General features: G+C 37.9%; 2 protein-coding genes across 2 annotated transcripts in view; one reads left to right on the top strand and one right to left on the bottom strand.

Annotated features, from left to right (window-relative positions):
- evi5l (ecotropic viral integration site 5 like) overlaps window positions 1-9,973 on the bottom strand; it is a 75,383-nt gene extending 65,410 nt beyond the window's left edge. Inside the window, exon 1 of the mRNA XM_051704531.1 lies at window positions 9,752-9,973. The gene's annotated coding sequence lies outside the window, so the exon portion shown is untranslated. The remainder of the gene's footprint in view (window positions 1-9,751) is intronic.
- An 828-nt stretch (window positions 9,974-10,801) lies between these two features.
- Window positions 10,802-21,567, top strand: LOC127444885 (ATP-dependent RNA helicase DDX39A-like). Its single transcript, XM_051704502.1, has 10 exons — window positions 10,802-10,867; window positions 12,800-13,012; window positions 13,306-13,433; window positions 17,492-17,768; window positions 18,931-19,049; window positions 19,245-19,376; window positions 19,492-19,601; window positions 19,815-19,959; window positions 20,906-21,053; window positions 21,282-21,567. The coding sequence occupies exons 2-10, from the start codon at window positions 12,805-12,807 to the stop codon at window positions 21,296-21,298; spliced, it is 1,284 nt and encodes a 427-aa protein (XP_051560462.1). The 5' UTR covers window positions 10,802-10,867; window positions 12,800-12,804; the 3' UTR covers window positions 21,299-21,567.
- The last annotated feature ends 569 nt before the right edge of the window (window positions 21,568-22,136 follow it).

Raw genomic sequence — 22,136 nt, 5'->3', positions numbered from 1 at the left:
AGCATAACCACACTTAATGTCAACAGTAATGGTCAACCGATATGGGTTTTTTTAATGGCCGATATCCAGAGCAGGATGGCAGATAGGCCAGTATAATGTTGATTTGTCACACAATTTAATACGGTAAAAAAATGCATACAATTGCTATAAAACAAAATTAATAAACTCTTATTTAGCACTATAGACCTTAGTCACACTAGCGCAACCTTTGATTTTTTTTTATGGGAATGACAACGAGACTGTAAGGGATAGACTTACAGTCTCTTCAATGGCCTGTACTGAAGTTTAAAGTGTTTTTGGATCATTCCATGGACAAAACATTGATAACATATGTCCAAGAACATTCAGTATACAAAGTACTCCAGACAACATGAATTGTGGAAAATCAGATGTGATCTAGGAACTTTATACAGCTTTATACCGTTCATGCCACTGAAGAGACTGTAAGTCCATCCTTCACAGCCTCGTTGTCATTGCCATTAAAAATCAAAGATGGCGCTAGCGGGGGACCTGGGTAGCTCAGTGAGTAAAGACGCTGACTACCACCCCTGGAGTTTGCGTGTTCGAATCCCAGGGCATGCTGAGTGACTCCAGCCAGGTCTCCTAAGCAACCAAATTGGCCCGGTTGCTAGGGAGGGTAGAGTCACATGGGGTAACCTCCTCGTGGTCGCTATAATGTGGTTTGCTCTTGGTGGGGCACGTGGCGAGTTGTGCATGGATGCAGCGGTGGATGGCGTGAAGCCTCCACACACGCTATGTCTCCGCAGTAACGCACTCAACAAGCCACGTGATAAGATGCGCAGGTTGACGGTCTCAGATGCGGAGGCAACTGAGATTCGTCCTCCACCACCCGGATTGAGTCACTACGCCACCATGAGGACTTAGAGTGCATTGGGAATTGGGCATTCCAAATTGGGGAGAAAAAGGGGAGAAAAGAAAAAAAAAAGAAAGAAAGAAAAAAGATGGCACTAAAATGAATAAAGTCTATATTTACCAAAATTCCACACAAAACTTTAACTTTGTAAAAAAGAATATTTAAAAAAAATATATAAGATTGTGTTTTAAATGGTAGATAGCAGTTGCTTCTGATTTCTGTTTTTTTTATTTATTTGCACGTAAAGACATTTTTAATATATTAGAAAGAAGGAAATAACAGTGGACTCAGCAGTCTAGCAACCATGGATGGCATGCGCTCATTAGCAATCACATTTTCTCACAAAAGACAGAATCAAACCAGTTGTACAAACAATGCACAGTGAATATGACTTATGAATATTTACTTACAGCGCATGTGAAGTGCTTACTTTGAAGTTGATCTCAAATCACTTTTATTGTCATACAACCACATACACAAGTGCAATAGTGGGTGAAAGTCTTGGGTGCAGTTCTGAGCAACATAGCAGTCATGACAGTGATGAGACATATATCAATTTACAATAAACATCAGATTTACACATCACAATTTACATATCTAATATACACATAATTACACACAACACAATATACAAATAATAATATACAATGTATAGTATACAATACACACAATATAGAATACACATACAATACAGAATAAACTTTATACAATAAAAATAGTATATATAGTATATATAAAATGTACAGTAGGTTGTATTGTACTGTATTGACATTCAGGCTATCGGTTGATAGTCAGTTGCCAGTGTGTTGTTAAGAGAGAACATAATTTATGACAGTCCAGTGTGAGATAATAAGATTAATAAAGTGCAGTGCTGATGTATATTGATCGTGAGAGATCAAGAGTTCAAAAGTCTGATTGCTTGGGGGAAGAAGCTGTCGTGAAGTCGGCTGGTGCGGGTCCTGATGCTGCGATACCGCCTGCCTGATGGTAGCAGTGAGAGCAGCCCATGGCTTGGGTGGCTGGAGTCTCTGATGATCCTCCGAGCTTTTTTCACACACCGCCTGGTATATATGTCCTGGAGGGAGGGAAGCTCACCTCCGATGATTTGTCTGGCAGTTCGCACCACCCTTTGCAGTGCTTTGCGGTTGAGGGCAGTGCTGTTGCCGTACCAGGCAGTGATGCAGCCAGTCAGGATGCTCTCTACAGTGCTGGAAGGATGAGTAGCAATGGTCCAAAACCCTGTCCCCTCGTGTGTTGAAACTGATGTGTTGGTGGTATTTTGGTGAAACTGATTTAAAATTGGCTTTGTTAAAGTCCCCGGTTACAATGAACGCAGCCTCAGGGTGCGTGGTTTCCTGCTCACTTATACTCCCATACAGTTCCTTGAGTGCCCGGTCTGTGTCGGCTTGTGGGGGGATGTACACAGCTGTGATAATGACCGCTGTGAATTCCCTCGGTAGCCAGAATGGTTGACACAGAAGCATGAGAAATTCCAGATCAGGAGAGCAGAAAGACTTGATAGAATGTACGTTCCTCTGATCACACCAGGATTTGTTGACCATAAAACATACACCACCACCTCTGCTTTTACCTGAGAGGTCTTTCGCTCTATCCGCTCAGTGCACGGAGAACCCCGCGGGTTCAATGGCTGAGTCTGGAATCTCCGCAGACATCCAAGTTTCTGTTAGGCAGATAATGAAGCAGTCTCTCGTCTTTCGTTGTGATTTTTTTTTCGTTTTTTATTTTTAATAAATTTGCAAAGATTTCAAACAAACTTCTTTCACGTTGTCATTATGGGGTATTGTTTGTAGAATTTTGAGGAAAATAATGAATTTAATCCATTTTGGAATAAGGCTGTAACATAACAAAATGTGGAAAAAGTGAAGCGCTGTGAATACTTTCTGGATGCACTGTAAGTTTTAGTTTAGTTCATCTCAACCCCAGGTTTTAGGTACCATGAATGTTGGTCAGCTTTTAGTGGTGTTCATCACCATAGCAACTTACGCTACATGGCTAACCTGCTCCGAAGCAGGTTTCGTTCTGGATTACAGATTGCTAACAGATCCTGATCCAATGGGCTGTGTGTAAAATGACATCTTTGATGCAATTAAGTCTCTCCCCCATGTCTCTTAAAGCACACTTTACAAGTAAAATCGTAGAAATCCACAAAATCAAGTCATCATGATAAATTATTTGGAATCTAAATGTAGATTTTCAGTATATAGAGTGTTGTATTTTGTTTAAAATTTAATTGCTTTTCATTTACCCTCTTTAGCCATAGCAAACAATATATTTGAATATATAAACATAATATATTAGGGTATCTATATAACAGCCAGTAAGATGGATTAAAATGATACCTGCAAAAAATTATTGTTTTAAAAATATTAAAAGCTCAAGATTGCTATGGAAAGGGGTGAATGCCATCCAAACGTCTTTTTTCTTTCTTGGACTTGAGATGAACATATAGTATTTTACTTGAAGTTATAATAATATAAGCAGTACACAAAATACATCTTTTATAAAAAGAACAAATGCATCTTATTTCTGCATACAGTATTCCAAGTGCTCACTTTTTAATTAATCAATAGTAGCCTTTTTCATGCTTTTTATTTTGCTTTTTTATTTTTTTTTATTTTTTTTTTACTAAAGACAAATGTACAAACTGTACATCAAGGAAGAGAAATAATAAAAAAAAATATGATGTTATTTTGAATAACCATATCAAATAACCATTCACAACATATTCTATGAATAACACATGTAAATCATTCATTTACTTACATGTTATATTTTATTTCAAATAAAGTGGAAAGTTAAGGCATCAACTCCTTTTTTAATAATTATCTTATTAATAAGATATTAATATCTTCTTACCTGTAAATAATTTACAAATTGTGAATTTGGAAGCTCATACATTTTTGCTAGGTTTGAAAAGGTATCCATTCCTTTATTAGTGAACAGTTGGTGATCACTTTTCAGACGTCTATCTGCCCAAAACTTCAATGTATTATCTAATCTATTTGGCATGAAACCAGGATCTTTAGCAATTTCTTGTAAATTAACTATATCTTTCTTATTTTACTGTCTTTTTTTTTTTTTTTTCTAACCAAATTCTAAAAGTACAAATACAGGTGCATCTCAATAAATTAGAATGTCGTGGAAAAGTTCATTTATTTCAGTAATTCAACTCAAATTGTGAAACTCGTGTATTAAATAAATTCAATGCACACAGACTGAAGTAGTTTAAGTCTTTGGTTCTTTTAATTGTGATGATTTTGGCTCACATTTAACAAAAACCCACCAATTCACAATCTCAAAAAATTAGAATACATCATAAGACCAATAAAAAAAACATTTTTAGTGAATTGTTGGCCTTCTGGAAAGTATGTTCATTTACTGTATATGTACTCAATACTTGGTAGGGGCTCCTATTGCTTTAATTACTGCCTCAATTCGGCGTGGCATGGAGGTGATCAGTTTGTGGCACTGCTGAGGTGGTATGGAAGCCCAGGTTTCTTTGACAGTGGCCTTCAGCTCATCTGCATTTTTTGGTCTCTTGTTTCTCATTTTCCTCTTGACAATACCCCATAGATTCTCTATGGGGTTCAGGTCTGGTGAGTTTGCTGGCCAGTCAAGCACACCAACACCATGGTCATTTAACCAACTTTTGGTGCTTTTGGCAGTGTGGGCAGGTGCCAAATCCTGCTGGAAAATGAAATCAGCATCTTTAAAAAGCTGGTCAGCAGAAGGAAGCATGAAGTGCTCCAAAATGTCTTGGTAAACGGGTGCAGTGACTTTGGTTTTCAAAAAACACAATGGACCAACACCAGCAGATGACATTTCATCCCAAATCATCACAGACTGTGGAAACTTAACACTGGACTTCAAGCAACTTGGGCTATGAGCTTCTCCACCCTTCCACCAGACTCTAGGACCTTGGTTTCCAAATGAAATACAAAACTTGCTCTCATCTGAAAAGAGGACTTTGGACCACTGGGCAACAGTCCAGTTCTTCTTCTCCTTAGCCCAGGTAAGATGCCTCTAACGTTGTCTGTGGTTCAGGAGTGGCTTAACAAGAGGAATATGACAACTGTAGCCAAATTCCTTGACACGTCCGTGTGTGGTGGCTCTTGATGCCTTGACCCCAGCCTCAGTCCATTCCTTGTGAAGTTCACCCAAATTCTTGAATCGATTTTGCTTGACAATCCTCTTAAGGCTGCGGTTCTCTCGGTTGGTTGTGCATCTTTTTCTTCCACACTTTTTCCTTCCACTCAACTTTCTGTTAACATGCTTGGATACAGCACTCTGTGAACAGCCAGCTTCTTTGGCAATGAATGTTTGTGGCTTACCCTCCTTGTGAAGGGTGTCAATGATTGTCTTCTGGACAACTGTCAGATCAGCAGTCTTCCCCATGATTGTGTAGCCTAGTGAACCAAACTGAGAGACCATTTTGAAGGCTCAGGAAACCTTTGCAGGTGTTTTGAGTTGATTAGCTGATTGGCATGTCACCATATTCTAATTTTATGAGATAGTGAATTGGTGGGTTTTTGTTAAATGTGAGCCAAAATCATCACAATTAAAAGAACCAAAGACTTAAACTACTTCAGTCTGTGTGCATTGAATTGATTTAATACACGAGTTTCACAATTTGAGTTGAATTACTGAAATAAATGAACTTTTCCATGACATTCTAATTTATTGAGATGCACCTGTAATACAAATATTACCTATTGATTTAAATTTGTTGCTTTGTTTAGGTAGGAACAGGGATATACTAATAGGTTCCCCCATTTGATAAATTTCCATCTTCCTCCATTTCACTTTAGATTCTCTGTTCATCCAAATCAATAAAGGTTGAATTTGGGAATTTGGGAATAGTTTATTAAATTTGGGAATTCTAGTCCTCCAAGCCTTTTTTGACAACTTAAGAATTTTAAGACTAATTCTAGGTTTCAAAATAGTTTATTCCTTTGTCTAAAAACACTTTTTGATATACTAACTGGTAGATTATGAAAAAGGAAAATAAACTTAGGGAGAATATTCATCTTTATAGTCTCTACTCATTTTGTAATCAATAGTAGCCTATATTTATTTGTAATAGTTTTGTATGATATATAAAGTTTTCAATTCAAATAAATATACAAGCTTTTATATTTTAAATAAATGTAAGCTTTTAAAATGAATAAGCCTGTGTGTTTTTGTTGTGGGCCTATATGAATTCACATACGCAGTGATATACCAGCTGTTTTATATTTTTTTTATCACATTAAAAATTTGTTTGCAGCAGTCCTCTTGAGCTTTCTTAGCAGCCACGGTTTCTTCTTGTTGTGTAAATGTCTTTAATTGCTTCATGTGTTTTAAGTCTTCATGATTTCATGCTGAACTCATAAGCAGTGTAAATTTTTGTCTTGTGCACAGTTTAAAATAATTTAAATTCTTATTTTCATAATCATCAGCTTTCAGCAGAGAGGTAAATCCCGCTGATACTCTTGCGAGAAGTGAATCACGTTCTCTCACACGACTGGTTGTGTGCTGCAAACGTCACTCATTCATGTGCACAACCGCGTAATCTAATCTTAAAGTCAGGATCGAAGCCTGAGTTGACAGAGAAAGTTGATGAGCTGCATAATGGTACCAATTAAGCCTGACTGGATTGTTTTGAATTTGTCAACCTGAATCCAATCCTGAAACCCCGAGTTCGTTCAGCAATCTTCATGGCACAGGCCTCTGGCCTGCACAATTTGCAACAACAATATTCTATTTATTGCAGAAAAACAAATGTTTAAGTTTACAAGGCCTAAAAACACAAGTACAAGATCACTGTATGTAAAGTATAAAGACAATGAAGCACTGGCGAGATGGCCCGGAACTCTCTCACACTGGCCCCTGTTACCTCCAGGATTAAAATTCTTCACTTCAATGTCATCATACTCTTTTGGACAGAATGATCACAATCAGAGATGTAACCGCAATATACATTGACAGGGACAAGTCCCCCCCAATAATCAGATATGGCCAGATTTCCCCCACCCCAATAATTGATATCCTCGTTGCTGTTCTGCTGCAGTCCATTATGCCTCACCGTCTTATTGTCATTAAGCTGTTGCAGGAATAACATAAAAAAGTAAAAAATTTTAGCGTGCTCAGTAGTCTAACACCGCACGTCAATGTTATTTGAGTCGCGGGACTCAAGTGTCAGAAGTCAAGCATAAACCTCATGGATTATTCCAGCTGAACGCATCAGCAAGCAGTTCATGAGTGTTAGTGTCTTATAAGATGACAGTATCTAACTAAACATGCTAAATTTGACCACTGTTTTATGATTAAAATGTTGTACCAACCGAAAGTAATTTCCAACAGTGTAAACTATTCACCATTTGGCGAAATTCACCGTTTGGAATGGAAAATATGTCGTGTACAGTGCGCGATTCGGATGTCATTCATAATTGTGAATGCGAAAACATCAACGGTGTAGTTTTCAGCATGTTAGGCTTAAGATAATGTGCGAATGTGTGTACGTTGTAAAGGAGTTGATCTGGCAGGTTTTTGAAGGAGCTTTTTAGAAAATTCACTTGACATTGTCTAAGAAAATTATCAATAAAACACAAAGTAGAGCGTTATCACCCTCAGATTAGAACTAGAACATGGAAAGACCTGCGACTTGTGACTTCTATTGTGCTTTTAGGTTTTGGCAAGGACAGTGTCAGATAATTTTAGTGCAAATATTATTAGGTCATCATTAACAAACAATTTAAGATTTTCTAAATTTCTTTATGCGTTTAATTAATTCTGAATTTTGTACAGCATCTCCTAAGAATCGTCTTTTTATAAGAGTCTTTTTATACGTTTTATTTTGAGTATGTCCTTGTCACGTCAAATGAGCCACCAGTTAATGGAGTAGTTCACCTAAAAATGGAAAATGTACTTACTCACTCATTTACTCACCCTTATGTTGTTCAAAACCCATATGCTGTTACTTTTTCTTGGAACATAAAAATAGATATATTAAGCAGATCTGTTCCATAGAATAACAGTTTATATTGAGCAGGAGCTGTCAAGCTTCATGAAGGACAAATACTATAAAGCGTAATTAAAGTTTCAGTATAAAGACATCATAAAAGTTGTCCAAATGACTTGTGCACTATGTTCCAAGTTTTCTGGGGCCATAGAAAAGCTTAGTGTTGTATGTACTACTTTTATGGTATTTTTATAATGATTTTTTTCCGCTTTAGACCTTGACAGCAGAGGTCAATATGAAGTGTTTTTATATGTAAAAGAGCATCGTTAGGATTCTTGAAGAAAAGATTGATTTAAGATTCTATGGGGGGAAAAAACAATGAGGCAAAACTTGAGGACAGTAAATAATTTTGTATATTTTCTTTCTGCTAGCCAGATGTCATTATAATATAAATTATATACATCTTTTCTTTGATACAGCACAAAAAAGGCTGCATATTGGCATATTATGGCATATTGCTAGCAATGCAGACACAGTGTTTGCCTTGTACTGTGTGAACTTAAAAAAAAAAAAACATATCTTTTAAAACCAAATATTATTAAATTTTGGTCACATTTAAAGCCTTTATTCTGAAAATTACAATTTTATCGCCTTTACTTTTTTAAGGGACCGAGGACCATTATATTTGTGACATCAACACCCGCGACCCCCCCCACCCCTAAAATGGTTTGGTCCCCCCAATGTTCAAGACATGGTTACGGCCTTGGTCACAATGGATTTCCACAATGGAGTTCACTGCTTTCAGGGAAACAACAACAACAACAACAACAACAACAACAACAACAGCAAAACAACATGGGACCCCCACATGTTTGTCCTAAACTGGTAGTAGCACAAAAGAGCGACCGTCAAATGCCGACTCAACTCTCCTCCCAACCAAAACATGTAATCAGACTGCTCTTAACAATTAGAGAAGACAAGAGCCGGATAATTAATCTTTTAAACTGTGATTCAAGCAAGACAACCCACTTTCCAAAATGAATATAAGAAAGAACATCTATTCACCTCATTGGCCTACAAAAATATAGGCCCATTTTATTTTAACCAAAGGCAGACGTGCTTATGCTGAAAAGTTGACAAATGACAAAAAGCAAATGTGTATATCAGCCATTACTGTCTCATGCATGCATATGCTTTGTGTCGAGATGTTACAGTATATGAAGCCATAACAAGCCATTCGAGTCTTTGAAGAAGCTATAAGACAAAGGGCCTAGTTCAGGCAACAACAACAACAAAAAGATGAAAATAAAACATGCCATCGGCATTGGTTCAGTGTGGACAGTGTGTGTGTGATGCAGACTGCTATACTATCATAAAGCCTGTGGTGTGGACTCAAATGCACCTGATGTCACTGTAGGGGAATGCCAACATCATAGGTGTGCAATAGATCAGTAACACATTATAGTTGAAATCTGAAGGGAAATTCTGTGATATGATTGTTTTGATTGTCCAACGAAAAATTCTTAGTTTATTTTAAAGAGGTTGCATTTAAACGCCCTATGCATTTCGGTGTCTGTGTTAATTAAGACAGGTCACAAACACATATGCATCAGGTGCATTTGTTTCAGTGTAAAATAATAAGAGTGTGGATGGAATTTTTCCCTCCTTGGCAACTGGCAGTAGGGCAGGCTGGCACATCATCATCACTGCTGCTCCAGGCAGATGGGAGCGTGAGTAGGATGCGCTGGAATTTTCCCTCTTTGTCCTAAATTACCCCTCTCCCTCTCTCTTTCTCATATAATCCTGCTTTTCATTTTAAAATGGCTGTTGTATACAAATGGATGGATGCAAATACTAAACCAGCCGCCACATAACGGCAGTGATGGAAAATGCATAGATGAATGAGCAATGCCCACCTGAATTTCAGTCTCATAGCTGAAGCCGCTCCGGTGCATTCATAGAGCTTGCCATAGTAAATATAATCGATCACAAATGTGGCAGATACCGAGAATCCTTTCTTGTACGAAGCCGTTGAGCCACTACGGTAAGCCGGGGACTGAATACTGCATCATATTGATGTGTGGATGCTCATTTAGAGGAAAATATGAGGCGCCTGGGCGAGCTTCCTCAAGGAGAGCCGCGGTCGACGCCTACAAGAGAAAGCACCGCCCAGGTCCCGCCTACCACGCTGATCGCAATTTAAGGAAAATATCGATATAAACAATCACAAGTTATTTTATTACGATAAGCAGGCGATAATAATTAATCCCTAACTGCCGTCTACTCTCTGTTTATTTGGGGGCCTCGTTCAGAATAAAGCTTAGTGCATCGTATAACGTCAGCAGATCCCATTTGATTGATAAGTGGACAACCAATAGGAGGACAAATCGGAGGACTGACCATGAATGACAGCTAATTTCACCAATCCCTTGGCGAGTAGTTTACTGGGGTAACTGTTCAGACCAGTTCGCCCAACTTAATGTTAAACCACATTCATCTGATTGTTGTGGTGTTTTTTTTTTGTTTGTTTGTTTGTTTTTTTCAGGATAAGAATTCATCAGTTGCATAACACGTTGTACGTCAAAATGAGATGTCATTGATATAATAATTTATGATCTTTATTATATATGTTTTGTTCAAAATATCTCATGAACGAAACTATATATATATATATATATATATATATATTTCGTATTATTTATTTTATTTTATTTCAAGATAAATACTTTGACCGTGTCTGTGACTTTAGGCTATCATTAGAAGCTAAAACATAGTATGTAGTGTCCTCTTGTGGACACTTTAGGGAATGAAAGCTGGCAAAGCGCGAATTTCCACAACTGCTTTTTAAACCCGCCCTCAAAAGTCGACGCGCATTTATGTTACCCAATCAAAAGCGTTTCTTTCTTCTCAACCATTATTGACGTTGAATACAGCCAATTAGAGCGCTGCGTTTTCGTTTCCGGGAAGCGCTATACACTTAAGGCCTAACTACACGATTTTTGAGTTCCGACGTTCAGTACCAACATCTTAAGGTAAATGAAGTTTTATTTATACGTTTGAATTGTCCTAGTTCATTGTAACACGCGATCATTAGAGGCACAGTTTGTCTTTCGTTTCCTGTTTAATTTTATTTTTTTTCTCAGACGTCATTGTAGACATAAAACAGCAGAAATAGACAGTGGTGGAGAGATCGCGTTTCAGTAGCCGACAAGCACTCAAAGCCTTAACGCAAAAACGAAACCGATTTACGATTAAATAGCCCTATTTTTATGTCTTCGTACATCTCGTGCGATTTCGAAGTCTTGCATAATCTAAATGCAGTGAATATACGAACAGTGCGGGTCTCCTTTAGGCCAGAATAGCGATTTATATAGAAAAGTATGAATTGCGGCTCTATTGTCTGGCGCGCTGAGCGGTAGGCGAGCAGGTTTTACCTGACATGTACATGTATATCAGCTGGTATTAGCGACTTCGTATGGTTAAAAGAGACCATTGAAGGTAATAAATAAATGCATTTTAAAGGGGGTGGATAGTGCTTGATGGTCTCCTTTGTCTTTTTCTTTCTTTTTAGACGTACTAGTAATGCATGAACATTTTTATGCATTGGCATAGTGGAGTATTTAAGTTAATGACTTGATTGAGTTATTCAAAAATGCGTTATAATGCAATTCACAGAAAACAATTAATTAAATACACATTTACTGTAATGAACAAGTCTTTCTGAGTGCAGTCATTTTTTTTTATTATTATTATTTTTTTGGTGGGGGCTTAAAGTAAAAGAAAACATTAAAAGTGGTTATCTAATTATTTCTTTATTATTTTTATCCCCTTTTTCTCCCCAATTTGGAATGCCCATTTCCCACTACTTACTTACTAGGTCCTGGTGGCACGGTTACTCGCCTCAATCCAGGTGGCAGAGGACAAGTCTCAGTTGCCTCCGCTTCTGAGACAGTCAGTCCGCGCATCTTATCACGTGGCTCACTGTGCATGACACCGCGGAGAATAGCATGAGCCACCACATGCTGTGAGTCTCCGCAGTGTCATGCACTGCGAGCCACGTGATAAGATGCGCGGATTGACTGTCTCAGAAGCGGAGGCAACTGAGACTTGTCCTCCGCCACCTGGATTGAGGTGAGTAACCACGCAACCACGAGGACCTAGTAAGTAGTGGGAATTGGGGATAAAAATAATAATAATAAAAAATAAATGAGAGAACGCACAACTTACCACGCGCCCCGTTGAGAGTGAGAACCACTAATCGTGACCACGAGGAGGTTACCCCATGTGACTCTACCCTCCCTAGCAACCGGGCCAATTTGGTTGCTTAGGTGACCTGGCTGGAGTCACTCGGCACACCCTGTATTTAAACTCACGACTCCAGGGGTGGTAGTCAGCATCAATACTCGCTGAGCCTCCCAGGCCCCCTATCTCATTTAAAAAAAAAAAAAAAAAGTGAATCAATTTTAAGGATTAAATTGTGAAATTAAGGATAAAATTGTGCACACTCGTGTGTATTCAAGGTGCGATGATTTTAATACCTTTTAATTGATGGTTAAACCAATTGACATTTTTAAAGTCGTCACATTTTTTTTTTTTAGAAAATGCTACAGATGCTTTTCAAAAATGCTTGAAATGAGCATAGACACATTAAATTATGAACTTGATTCATGTTTAAAACTAGATATTTTCCTTGGACAAACTTTACAACAACCCTTTTACATGGGTTGCAGCTCAACTGGTAGAGCATCGTGTTGCCAGTACCATGATCATGGGTTCGATTCCCAGGGAACACGCAAACTGATACGATGTATGCCTTGAATGCACTGCAAGTCACTTTGGATAAAAGTGTCTACCAAATGCATAAATGTAAAATCAAGAAAAACCTCTAGTAGTTACTTGGCAGACAGTGAGATGATATCTTGGCTTTTCTTTGATGATGTTTTCCCCTCTTGTTACAACAAAAGTAATCATGGCCGAAAACGATGTTGACAACGAACTGTTGGACTACGAGGAGGATGAGGAGCCACAGACCGCAGCAGACAGTGCTGTCCCAGCTGGCAAGAAGGAGGTTAAAGGCTCCTACGTCTCCATTCACAGCTCCGGCTTCCGTGATTTCCTGCTAAAACCAGAGCTGCTCCGTGCCATTGTTGACTGTGGTTTCGAACATCCTTCTGAGGGTGAGGATTTATTAAGTTGAATGGTTTTGAGAATATACTGCTATGTATTGCATTTGAAATATTCAGTTAATCCATTATATGAACCATGTGTATATATCTTTTAAAATGGCTTTGTGGGTTGGAATGACCTTGACCATTTGGTTAGTGTGTGTTTAACAAATGTAAACTACAACCCAATGTTATGGTGTTTCTTGAATCTGCATTATAAAATCAGATCTTATATTTGGCCAATAAATGTATTGTTGTTTTGTTTTGGTTCTTGATTTCATGACTTTGTATGTATATTTCCTCAGTCCAACATGAGTGCATTCCACAAGCCATCCTAGGCATGGACATCCTGTGCCAGGCGAAGTCTGGTATGGGAAAAACTGCCGTATTTGTGCTTGCCACTCTCCAACAGATCGAGCCAGTGGATGGACAGGTGTGTGTACCAATCTGGAAATTGCACTTCTAAACTCACACACTCTGGCTGCATCTGCCTTGCTGTCTAATCAGTTAATGTGTTTTTGAGCGTTTTTGAATGTATGGAAACTTGTCTCAGTTTCCAAACTGTTCAAAGCCCCTTATTTTCAACGTTCTTCCGTATACAACCTCCAAAGGCAGCACTTTTCAGTTTTTGGACGCAGCTGTTGTTTTGCCATTTGTAACACTGTTTAGCCAGTGGTTTATATTAAGTTTTGTCAAGTAACTTTTAGGTATAGTATTAGTAGTTCTTTGCTAGCTAATATGATATGAAACCTTTTTTTATCCTGTAAGAGCAGCTGGGCCAATATTGTGTGAACATGATTTTAGTTATAAATTTGATTGCTAACCTTGTAAAGTTACATCCAGTTTTACAATAGTAACCACTTGCCATTTTAATGTAGTAGATGTTGACCGATTTTGGATTTTACCGATAACTAAGTTGGGCAGTACCTGCAGATAACCGATTAATCAACCGTTAGTTTTTAAAATTGATACTGAATGAAAAAAATAACACTCAAAGTAAAATAGTTCTGAATCTTTTACAAAAATAAACAGTACTGGCTGAACCACAACAATGTATTGTACTTTTTAAAATGAAATAAATATATTAATATTAATATATATGAACTAATATTTTAATTTTAAAGTCAGCTGATATTTAAATTGATGTTGTTTCCTTAGTCCACAAGAGGGCGCAATAAATACATAAATCATTCAGCACCGTTATATTGCATAGAACATTCCTTTCCTGGCTGTTTAAAAAAAAAAAAAAAAAAAAAAGAGCATTTCATTTTCAGCTAATGTGCATAAAATAAAAAAATTTAAGTCGGTCCATATTCTCAAATGTTAAGTCAAAAGTAAAATTTGGGGGGGGGGGATGCTTCAATAGGCTGTTCACTTGGTGTTACACTTGCACTGATTCAAACTACTCCAGACTCAAGCTTCATAATACCAGCAAAATACCACATTGTCTTTTATTCAGTAAAGTTGTATGTAGAGTAGCAATATTCACAGATAGCAGTGGTATTCGGCTGAACTCAGTGGTGAAGCGACTCAGATCATGAGCCCAGGTCAGGGGCTGTTCAAACAGACAGAACACAACAGACTGGAACCGAATGCGAGGATGTTGAGACACACATTTCCAAGTTGAACATCTTTCTTGATAAAGCATTTAAACAACTCATTGCTTAATCTGAGAAACACTTATAAGAGAGCAAGACACAACGGCCAAAGACCTCCACCAACTGTAAGGGGCTGTTCACACTGAACGCATTTGCAACCATCCATTTGTTTTTCTATGTAAACGCGTGCTAGACGAATGTCTTTGTTTCCCTTTGTTTTTGTTTATTCAGCGTCTCTGCAGGAGTGCTGTTTTTAGATGATGTGTCTAATTAAAAATAACTTTAAAAGCATATTAAGACAACAGCTTTCTGTTAAACTGTATTTGTTGCGCCGTGTCTAGCCTTTTTTAGCGCAAGAATGTGATCGATCTGAAGTCATTGTATTACAGTGAGGATACAATTTTGCAATGGGGGGGGAAACTATTGGCGTGGATTTTTGCCAATAACAATAGTTCCAGAAATCTGTTATCGGTGCCGATTAATCGGCAAAATCGGTATATCGGTCGACCTCTACAATGTAGACCCTAAAGCAACCATGAAAAGACGATTTAAACCACTTTCAGCTTAAATAATATACAAGTTTTAACCAGTGCTTTTATAAAATTATAATATTACATTTCTGCCTTTTTAAACCCTCTAAAAATTGGCCCCATTCACTTCCATTGTAAGTGCCTCACTGCAACCTCTTTGTTTTTTTGTTTTTTTTAATCAACATTATGCCACAAATGCTATCGAATTAGCATAACTGAACCCAGAATATTTCTTTTAAAGGTTTAGTTCACCCAAAAATGAAAATTCTCATCATTTATTCACCCTCAAGCCATCCCAGATGTGTATGATTTTTTTATCTGCTAAACACAAAAATTTTTAGAAGAATATTTCACCTCCGTAGGTCCATATAATGAAAGTGAATGAATAAGGGCAACATAAAAGCACTTCATCTTCTGAAGCGATATGATAGGTGTGCGTGGGAAACGGATCAATTTTTAAGTACTTTTTCCTTCACTTTCACTTTCTCCTTCTGTTTTTGGTGAGTCACATTTATGCATATCGCCCCCTACTGGGCAGAGAGGAGAATTTATTATAAAAAATTACTTAAATATTGATCTGTTTCTCACCCACACCTGTCATATGTCTGAACACATGGATTTAACCACTGGAGTCATATGGATTACTTTTATGAGGATTTTGGAGCTTCAAAATTTTGGCACCTATTCACTTGCATTGTATGGACCTACAGAGCTGAAATGTTCTTCTAAAAATCTTGATTTGTGTTCTGCAGAAGAGGGAAAGTCATACACATCTGGAATGCCAGGAGGGAGAGTAAATCATGAAAACTTTCATTTTTGGATCAACTATCCCTTTAAAGGTGCAGTATGTAAGATTCAGAAACCCTTGTTATTAATGACACCTGTGGCCGTTAAGTGAACTGCAGCCAGCTACCTGTTGCTCGTGCTCATGCACACACTCCATAGGGACGTGAGCATCGGCCAAAACAATGACGTAACGTACAAAGAGACTGAACGTGATTCACCAGCATCATGCTGACAGATGAGGCAGCATAATTTAAAATTACACAGTTATGATTGTTTTACTACAAACTTTGATACTGTATATTATATTTGACTCTCCAGTGCTGGAACAGGGCTAAAACAAAGTGTGGCTATAGGTCTGACTATGCGAGACTGTAGTTTGAAGTAATCACTTTTCTTTGCATGATACATTGACTGCATTTATACAATAGCCTATGTCGGTGTTAGCTAGCTAGCCAGCTTTATCAATAGCTGTTAGTTAAATTTGGAGGATGATGACAGTATCTGTTTATAAAATAGGCTGTAAATTATAAATATGTTGACACAATTCAGTATTGATGTGATTCCATCACAACTGTCATTTTGATATATCGATGCGCTATTGTTTTATAATAATAGAATGTATATATTTTCTGTATAACCAAGTTACGTTACACTAATGAATGGGTCATTTTGCATTATCTTGAACATTGTCTAGCATTCATTTCATGTGTTATTGTAGTTTACCTCGCTGAATAATTACAGATTAACATTGTTTATGACAGTTACTGTGCAGGCAAGATCAAGTTAGCTAAAATTACACAGATCAGTTCTCATGGCACTATATTTCACATGCTTTGCAGTTATGTAAGCTTACCTGTCCAATAAGAAGAATGCCAAATCAGGGTCGGTTTTGATCCCCAAAACCAAACTAAGATCCCTCAAGGAATCAAATGCCCTGCCGATGTTCACTCTAGTTTTCGCTCGACCACGATCACGTTTCCGCTTAGCCAGATGGGATTCAGTAGATAAATATTTTTTATTTAATTTTTTTTGGCTTACTCCGAGTTTGTGTAGAAGTCGGTGTTGTACTGGGAGCCGGACGTTTGCTGGATTCCATCTCTGAGATAACGTTACCTAGTGTTGCAGTTTGTTGTCGCTGTTGAATAGCGGAAGAGAAGCTATTACTGTTTGAGGCAAGGCTCTTGGGAGCGTGCATAAACATCACATCCTTTGGATTTTCCCGGCAAAACCAACCCGCTCCCTTCGCATGAAAATCAGTCTACAGGCTTTAATAGGCAGCCTAGGAAGTCCGGGAAGGGCTCATTTTTTAAGTTGCGTTACAAGCCGTTCACACATTGGCAAAAAAAAAGTGAATATTACATGAAGATTGTTACATATTGCACCTTTAAGTGTTTTCAATTACAAACACAAACAGCTATTGGTTATAATTCATCTTTGTTGGTCCATGCAGCTGTTTTTAATCCTATTTGCTGCACGTGGTTACCCCGAATGCAGATTAAGACTAGTATTTGCCCTTGCTGTTGTTAGTGATGGGGAAATCAACCAAAATTCTTACCCTCCTCATTTCTTCTCCACAGGTCTCTGTGTTGGTTATGTGCCACACACGTGAACTGGCCTTCCAGATCAGTAAAGAGTATGAGCGCTTCTCTAAGTACATGTCCAATGTTAAGTGTGCCGTCTTCTTTGGTGGTTTGTCCATAAAGAATGATGAGGAAGTGTTGAAGAAGAGCTGCCCTCACATCGTGGTGGGAACACCAGGGAGGATCCTTGCCCTCATTCGCAACAAGACCCTCAACCTCAAAAACGTCAAACACTTTGTATTGGATGAGTGCGACAAGATGCTGGAGCAGCTGGGTGGGTTTCATTTTGTTTTCAGGTCGGTTTATGGGTTGACAGGAGAAATATAACATTTTTGTATGACAGAAATGAACAGAAAAGTTTGGAGCTGCTGTTGGTGAGAGATTGGGATTAAAGTAGGTTTTAGAGCTGGTTAATTGAAAATAATTTTGCTTTCGAGTGATTCTGCATCTATGCCGAAAATTGACACTTATAAGCCCAAGATGATTTCTATATCGTAAGTCAAAATAAAAATTAGCCAATTGGTTTGCGTTAATACCTCGCCAAGGAGTGCATGTGCACAGTCGCAATACTGTGAGCCCTCTTCAGAGCATGTATGCATATACACATGATTGTTAGAAAGCAGTCACCTGACAGACAGACAGCACTTGGGTACCGAATTGAGTCAGTACTACCAATGCTGTTGAAAGACTTGTATGGCAACTGTTTTAAATTTTAGTTTTAACTTGGTGGCCAAGACGGTACACAACACAACCAAATTAAGCCACTTCACAGTCAAATTCATAAGATGCACAACAAAATGATCAGAAAAGAAATAGTTATATAAACTCTTATTTGTCCTTAAGTGCTCTGGACAATACCTGGATGGGTTTCTACCGGAACTCAATGCACATAACTTCATTAACATTTCCTGGATCTGTAAGAGCAATGATGCAAAAATTATGTCACCGTACCGGCAGCTCTTATAAGGTGTCCTGCTCTCTCGAAAATGGGCTGTGTCCAGGCTATATCTCCCACTCAGACGAAGAAGTGCCCTGGGGGAACGCTCACAAATCACTACAAGAGTTCCCTGGTCAATGTGTCACAAGACAGTGTTGGATGGGGAACTCGTGTAGTGATTTGCAGTGGGACGAGCAGCTCTCTGCATTTTCCGAGCAGCCTCATGATTCATGATGCATCGAGTCAGACTACGCCACACAAGCCGATTTTTCCAGTGATTTTCAGGTGTGAGCTTCTTTAGCATAATCGCACTTCTCGGCCACTATACCAAAGTGTCAGTACTTTTGACATTGTCAATGGTGTAGATAATTAAACTTTTTTTTTTTTTTTTTACATTTTGAGATTCAGTGAAAGCCTGTTGAATTCCATGAACAATAAAAACATTGAATGTGTGCTTGAAGTCTAACTGTGTGTGTGTGTGTGTGTGTGTGTGTGTTAGATATGAGGCGGGATGTCCAGGACATCTTCAGACTGACTCCTCATGAAAAGCAGTGCATGATGTTCAGCGCCACACTGAGCAAAGAGATCCGACCAGTCTGTCGCAAGTTCATGCAAGATGTGAGTACCCCTGCTTTTCTTTGCGTCTTTTCATAAAACTGTGTGTGTGTATACATGTCTCTGTTTGCAATAGAACTTGGGGTCAACACACCAATTTCGCTCAGAAATTGTGTATACACATTTCATGTGAGCTCAAATTGGACAGAATTTAATAGTTCTTTGTTCTTTATTGTAATGGTCTTCCTTTTCTCTCAGCCAATGGAGGTGTTCGTTGATGATGAGACTAAACTCACCCTTCATGGTCTTCAGCAATACTATGTCAAATTGAAGGACAGCGAGAAGAACCGCAAACTGTTTGACCTACTTGACGTTCTTGAGTTCAACCAGGTGACTATCATTTTCACTTTCATTTCAAGTTTTGAATGTCTGCTTGGTACATTCAACAGCCTTGTCTATCTTGTGTGCTAGCCCTTGTCAACTCTAATATAATTGTGAATTATAGGTGGTGATATTTGTGAAGTCTGTTCCACGCTGTGTGGCTCTGTCTCAGCTGCTGGTTGAACAGAATTTCCCTGCCATTGCGATCCACAGAGGCATGGCTCAAGAAGAGAGGTGAGACAGGCTTTCGATCACATTATCTTGAAATAAATTTGAAGTGTTCATTAAAGATTATCTGCTCTTTTACCACCAAGTTGTTTTTTGCTGGGAGAAGATATGCAAATAATTTAATTGGTTTTTGGGCGGATATAAAATACGTGTGAAATGCTAACACCCATTTCGTTACCACTCACTCATTTATTCACTTTCTCATTCTCTGTACCACAGATTGTCTCGGTATCAACAGTTTAAAGATTTTCAACGGAGGATCCTGGTGGCGACTAATCTTTTTGGTCGTGGGATGGATATTGAGCGAGTTAACATTGTTTTCAATTATGACATGCCTGAGGATTCAGACACATATCTGCACAGGGTACATATACGTGTGTGCTGCACAACAGCATTGTACTTCTCATTTAAATAACTCCAATGACCGGAGACTGGGAAATTAAAATTAGGGCTTAAATCAGTATGGCCTAAAGTCTAAAATCTGTAGGTTTCACACATCATGTTCAACATGAGCTGATGTTTCATTGTGTTTGTTTTTTAGCCTTCATATTTTACAGCAGTGATTAGACATTTCACAATTATTAAATAACCGTCTGATCACGGTTATTTTATCTAACCCGCGGTTAGATAAAATAACCGTGATCAGATGGTTATTTAATAATCACGACGGGTCTAATCGCTGATCATTGGGCAGTCAAATTCCAATCACATTTTAATGCCCAAATAATGGAATTTTAAGCGAATATACTGTACAAATGCCATGAACGGCACCAAACTCCCGCGAAAATATAAACCAAGTATAAACTTTGATAGTGAACGCAGAGCGCTCCGGTGTCACTTTAAAGATAGTGTAATGGCAAATGTTCCTGGTTCATACATGCTGTGTTAATGACACGCAGTGACAAAGAGGAGACGATGCACACTTTATTTCTGTGGAGTGATACAATTATGAAACAATATCTCAAAGGTTTTGCTTCATGACAAATAAGGGCTCGTGGGTTTAATCAAAGCATTTAAAATAATGTGTGAAAATGAAGAAATTTGGAAAGAAATATTTTACTATTGTATAGTATAATATACATACACACACACACACACACACATCATTTTATTAAAAATTATAAAATATGACTTCAAAACTAATCGTCAACCAAATTTCATAATAGTGACAGCCCTAGCAGCGATGTTAAATATTTTTTAAAGTGTGTGTGTGGGGTGGGGCGTCTTGTGTTCTTTCTGGAATGTTTTTATGGTATAACATGGGCATCTTAACATTTTCATACTCTATTATTTTGTCCTCTTCCCTTCAGGTAGCTCGTGCTGGTAGGTTTGGCACAAAAGGATTGGCCATTACCTTTGTATCAGATGAGACAGATGCAAAGACCCTGAATGATGTGCAGGACCGCTTTGAAGTCAATGTAGCTGAGTTGCCTGAGGAAATTGACATCTCCACCTATAGTAAGAGCATCTCATGTTTAGGGTTCATTTGGAATCTGCTTGATTCAGAATACCTGAACTTATTGTGTATATTTAGGTATAATTATCAATAGTTTTTCAAAGCCAGATATTTATATACCACAACTTGGAGAGTAAAGCTTGTTTTAACCAATTGTTTTTTGGTGTAATCACTGTCGGCTAATGTTCTGTCTTTCAATTTTTCACAATCTTTTTTTTCTTTTTCTCTAGTTGAGCAGTCCAGATGAGCTGGGAATGTGCTGAAGTTTTGGTAGCTGTTATCCAGCTCTCCCTACTTGTGGCTCAGTGTGGTTTCTGTGACTGTAGAAGAGAGAAATGCCCAGTTTTATTTTCATATGATCTTGCCCATAAACCCCACTAACTTTATTTTATTCCAGGGGATTGGTGGGGGAGTCCTTTTTTTACTTCTGTTAATTGTGGTGGTTTGTTTGGTTGGAGAATTAAAAAAACATTTTGTACTACATAAGTTCTCTGGCTCTTTCTCTGCATGAAGGGTTTGCTGATTGGCCAGTTCTCCATCCTTGCTCCATTAGAGACAAATAAGTAAGCTTCTATGAGCTTGTCTCTACTGTGAGGAAAAACAAGCATTTCCTATTATAGGACTACCTGTTCTGGTAATTGCCAATAGTGTCATTTACATACTTGTTTGTTGTGCATTATCACTCGTAAGAAAGCATGTTCTAAAACATTAATGCTAAATAAATGAACCTTTCTGGAGTTTAAACCAGTAACCTTCATGTTACCAGCTCAGATTCTAAACCACTAAGATACCACCACTCCTGACCGCATATATATATATATATATATATATATATATATATATATATATATATATATATATATATATATATATATATATCAGTTGAAGTCAGAAGTTTACATACACTTAGGTTGAAGTAATTAAAACTCATTTTTTTTAATCACTCCACAGAATTAATATTAACAAACTATAGATTTGGCAAGTCGTTTAGGACATCTACTTTGTGCATGAAATGAGTAATTTTTCCAACAATAGTTTACAGACAGATTGTTTAATTTTAATTTGAATATCACCATTCCAGTGGG

The sequence above is a fragment of the Myxocyprinus asiaticus genome, chromosome 8 (genome assembly GCF_019703515.2).
Source record: "Myxocyprinus asiaticus isolate MX2 ecotype Aquarium Trade chromosome 8, UBuf_Myxa_2, whole genome shotgun sequence".
Taxonomy (NCBI): domain Eukaryota; kingdom Metazoa; phylum Chordata; class Actinopteri; order Cypriniformes; family Catostomidae; genus Myxocyprinus; species Myxocyprinus asiaticus.
This window is presented reverse-complemented; position numbering and strand designations above follow the sequence as displayed.

Bases quoted from the DNA above. Each gene is read 5' to 3' on its own strand.
- LOC127444885 (XM_051704502.1), top strand. From the start codon at position 12,805: ATGGCCGAAAACGATGTTGACAACGAACTGTTGGACTACGAGGAGGAT. The intron at 13,434-17,491 runs GTGTGTGTACCA...TCTTCTCCACAG, and splicing joins TCGAGCCAGTGGATGGACAG to GTCTCTGTGTTGGTTATGTG. The intron at 17,769-18,930 runs GTGGGTTTCATT...TGTGTGTGTTAG, and splicing joins CAAGATGCTGGAGCAGCTGG to ATATGAGGCGGGATGTCCAG.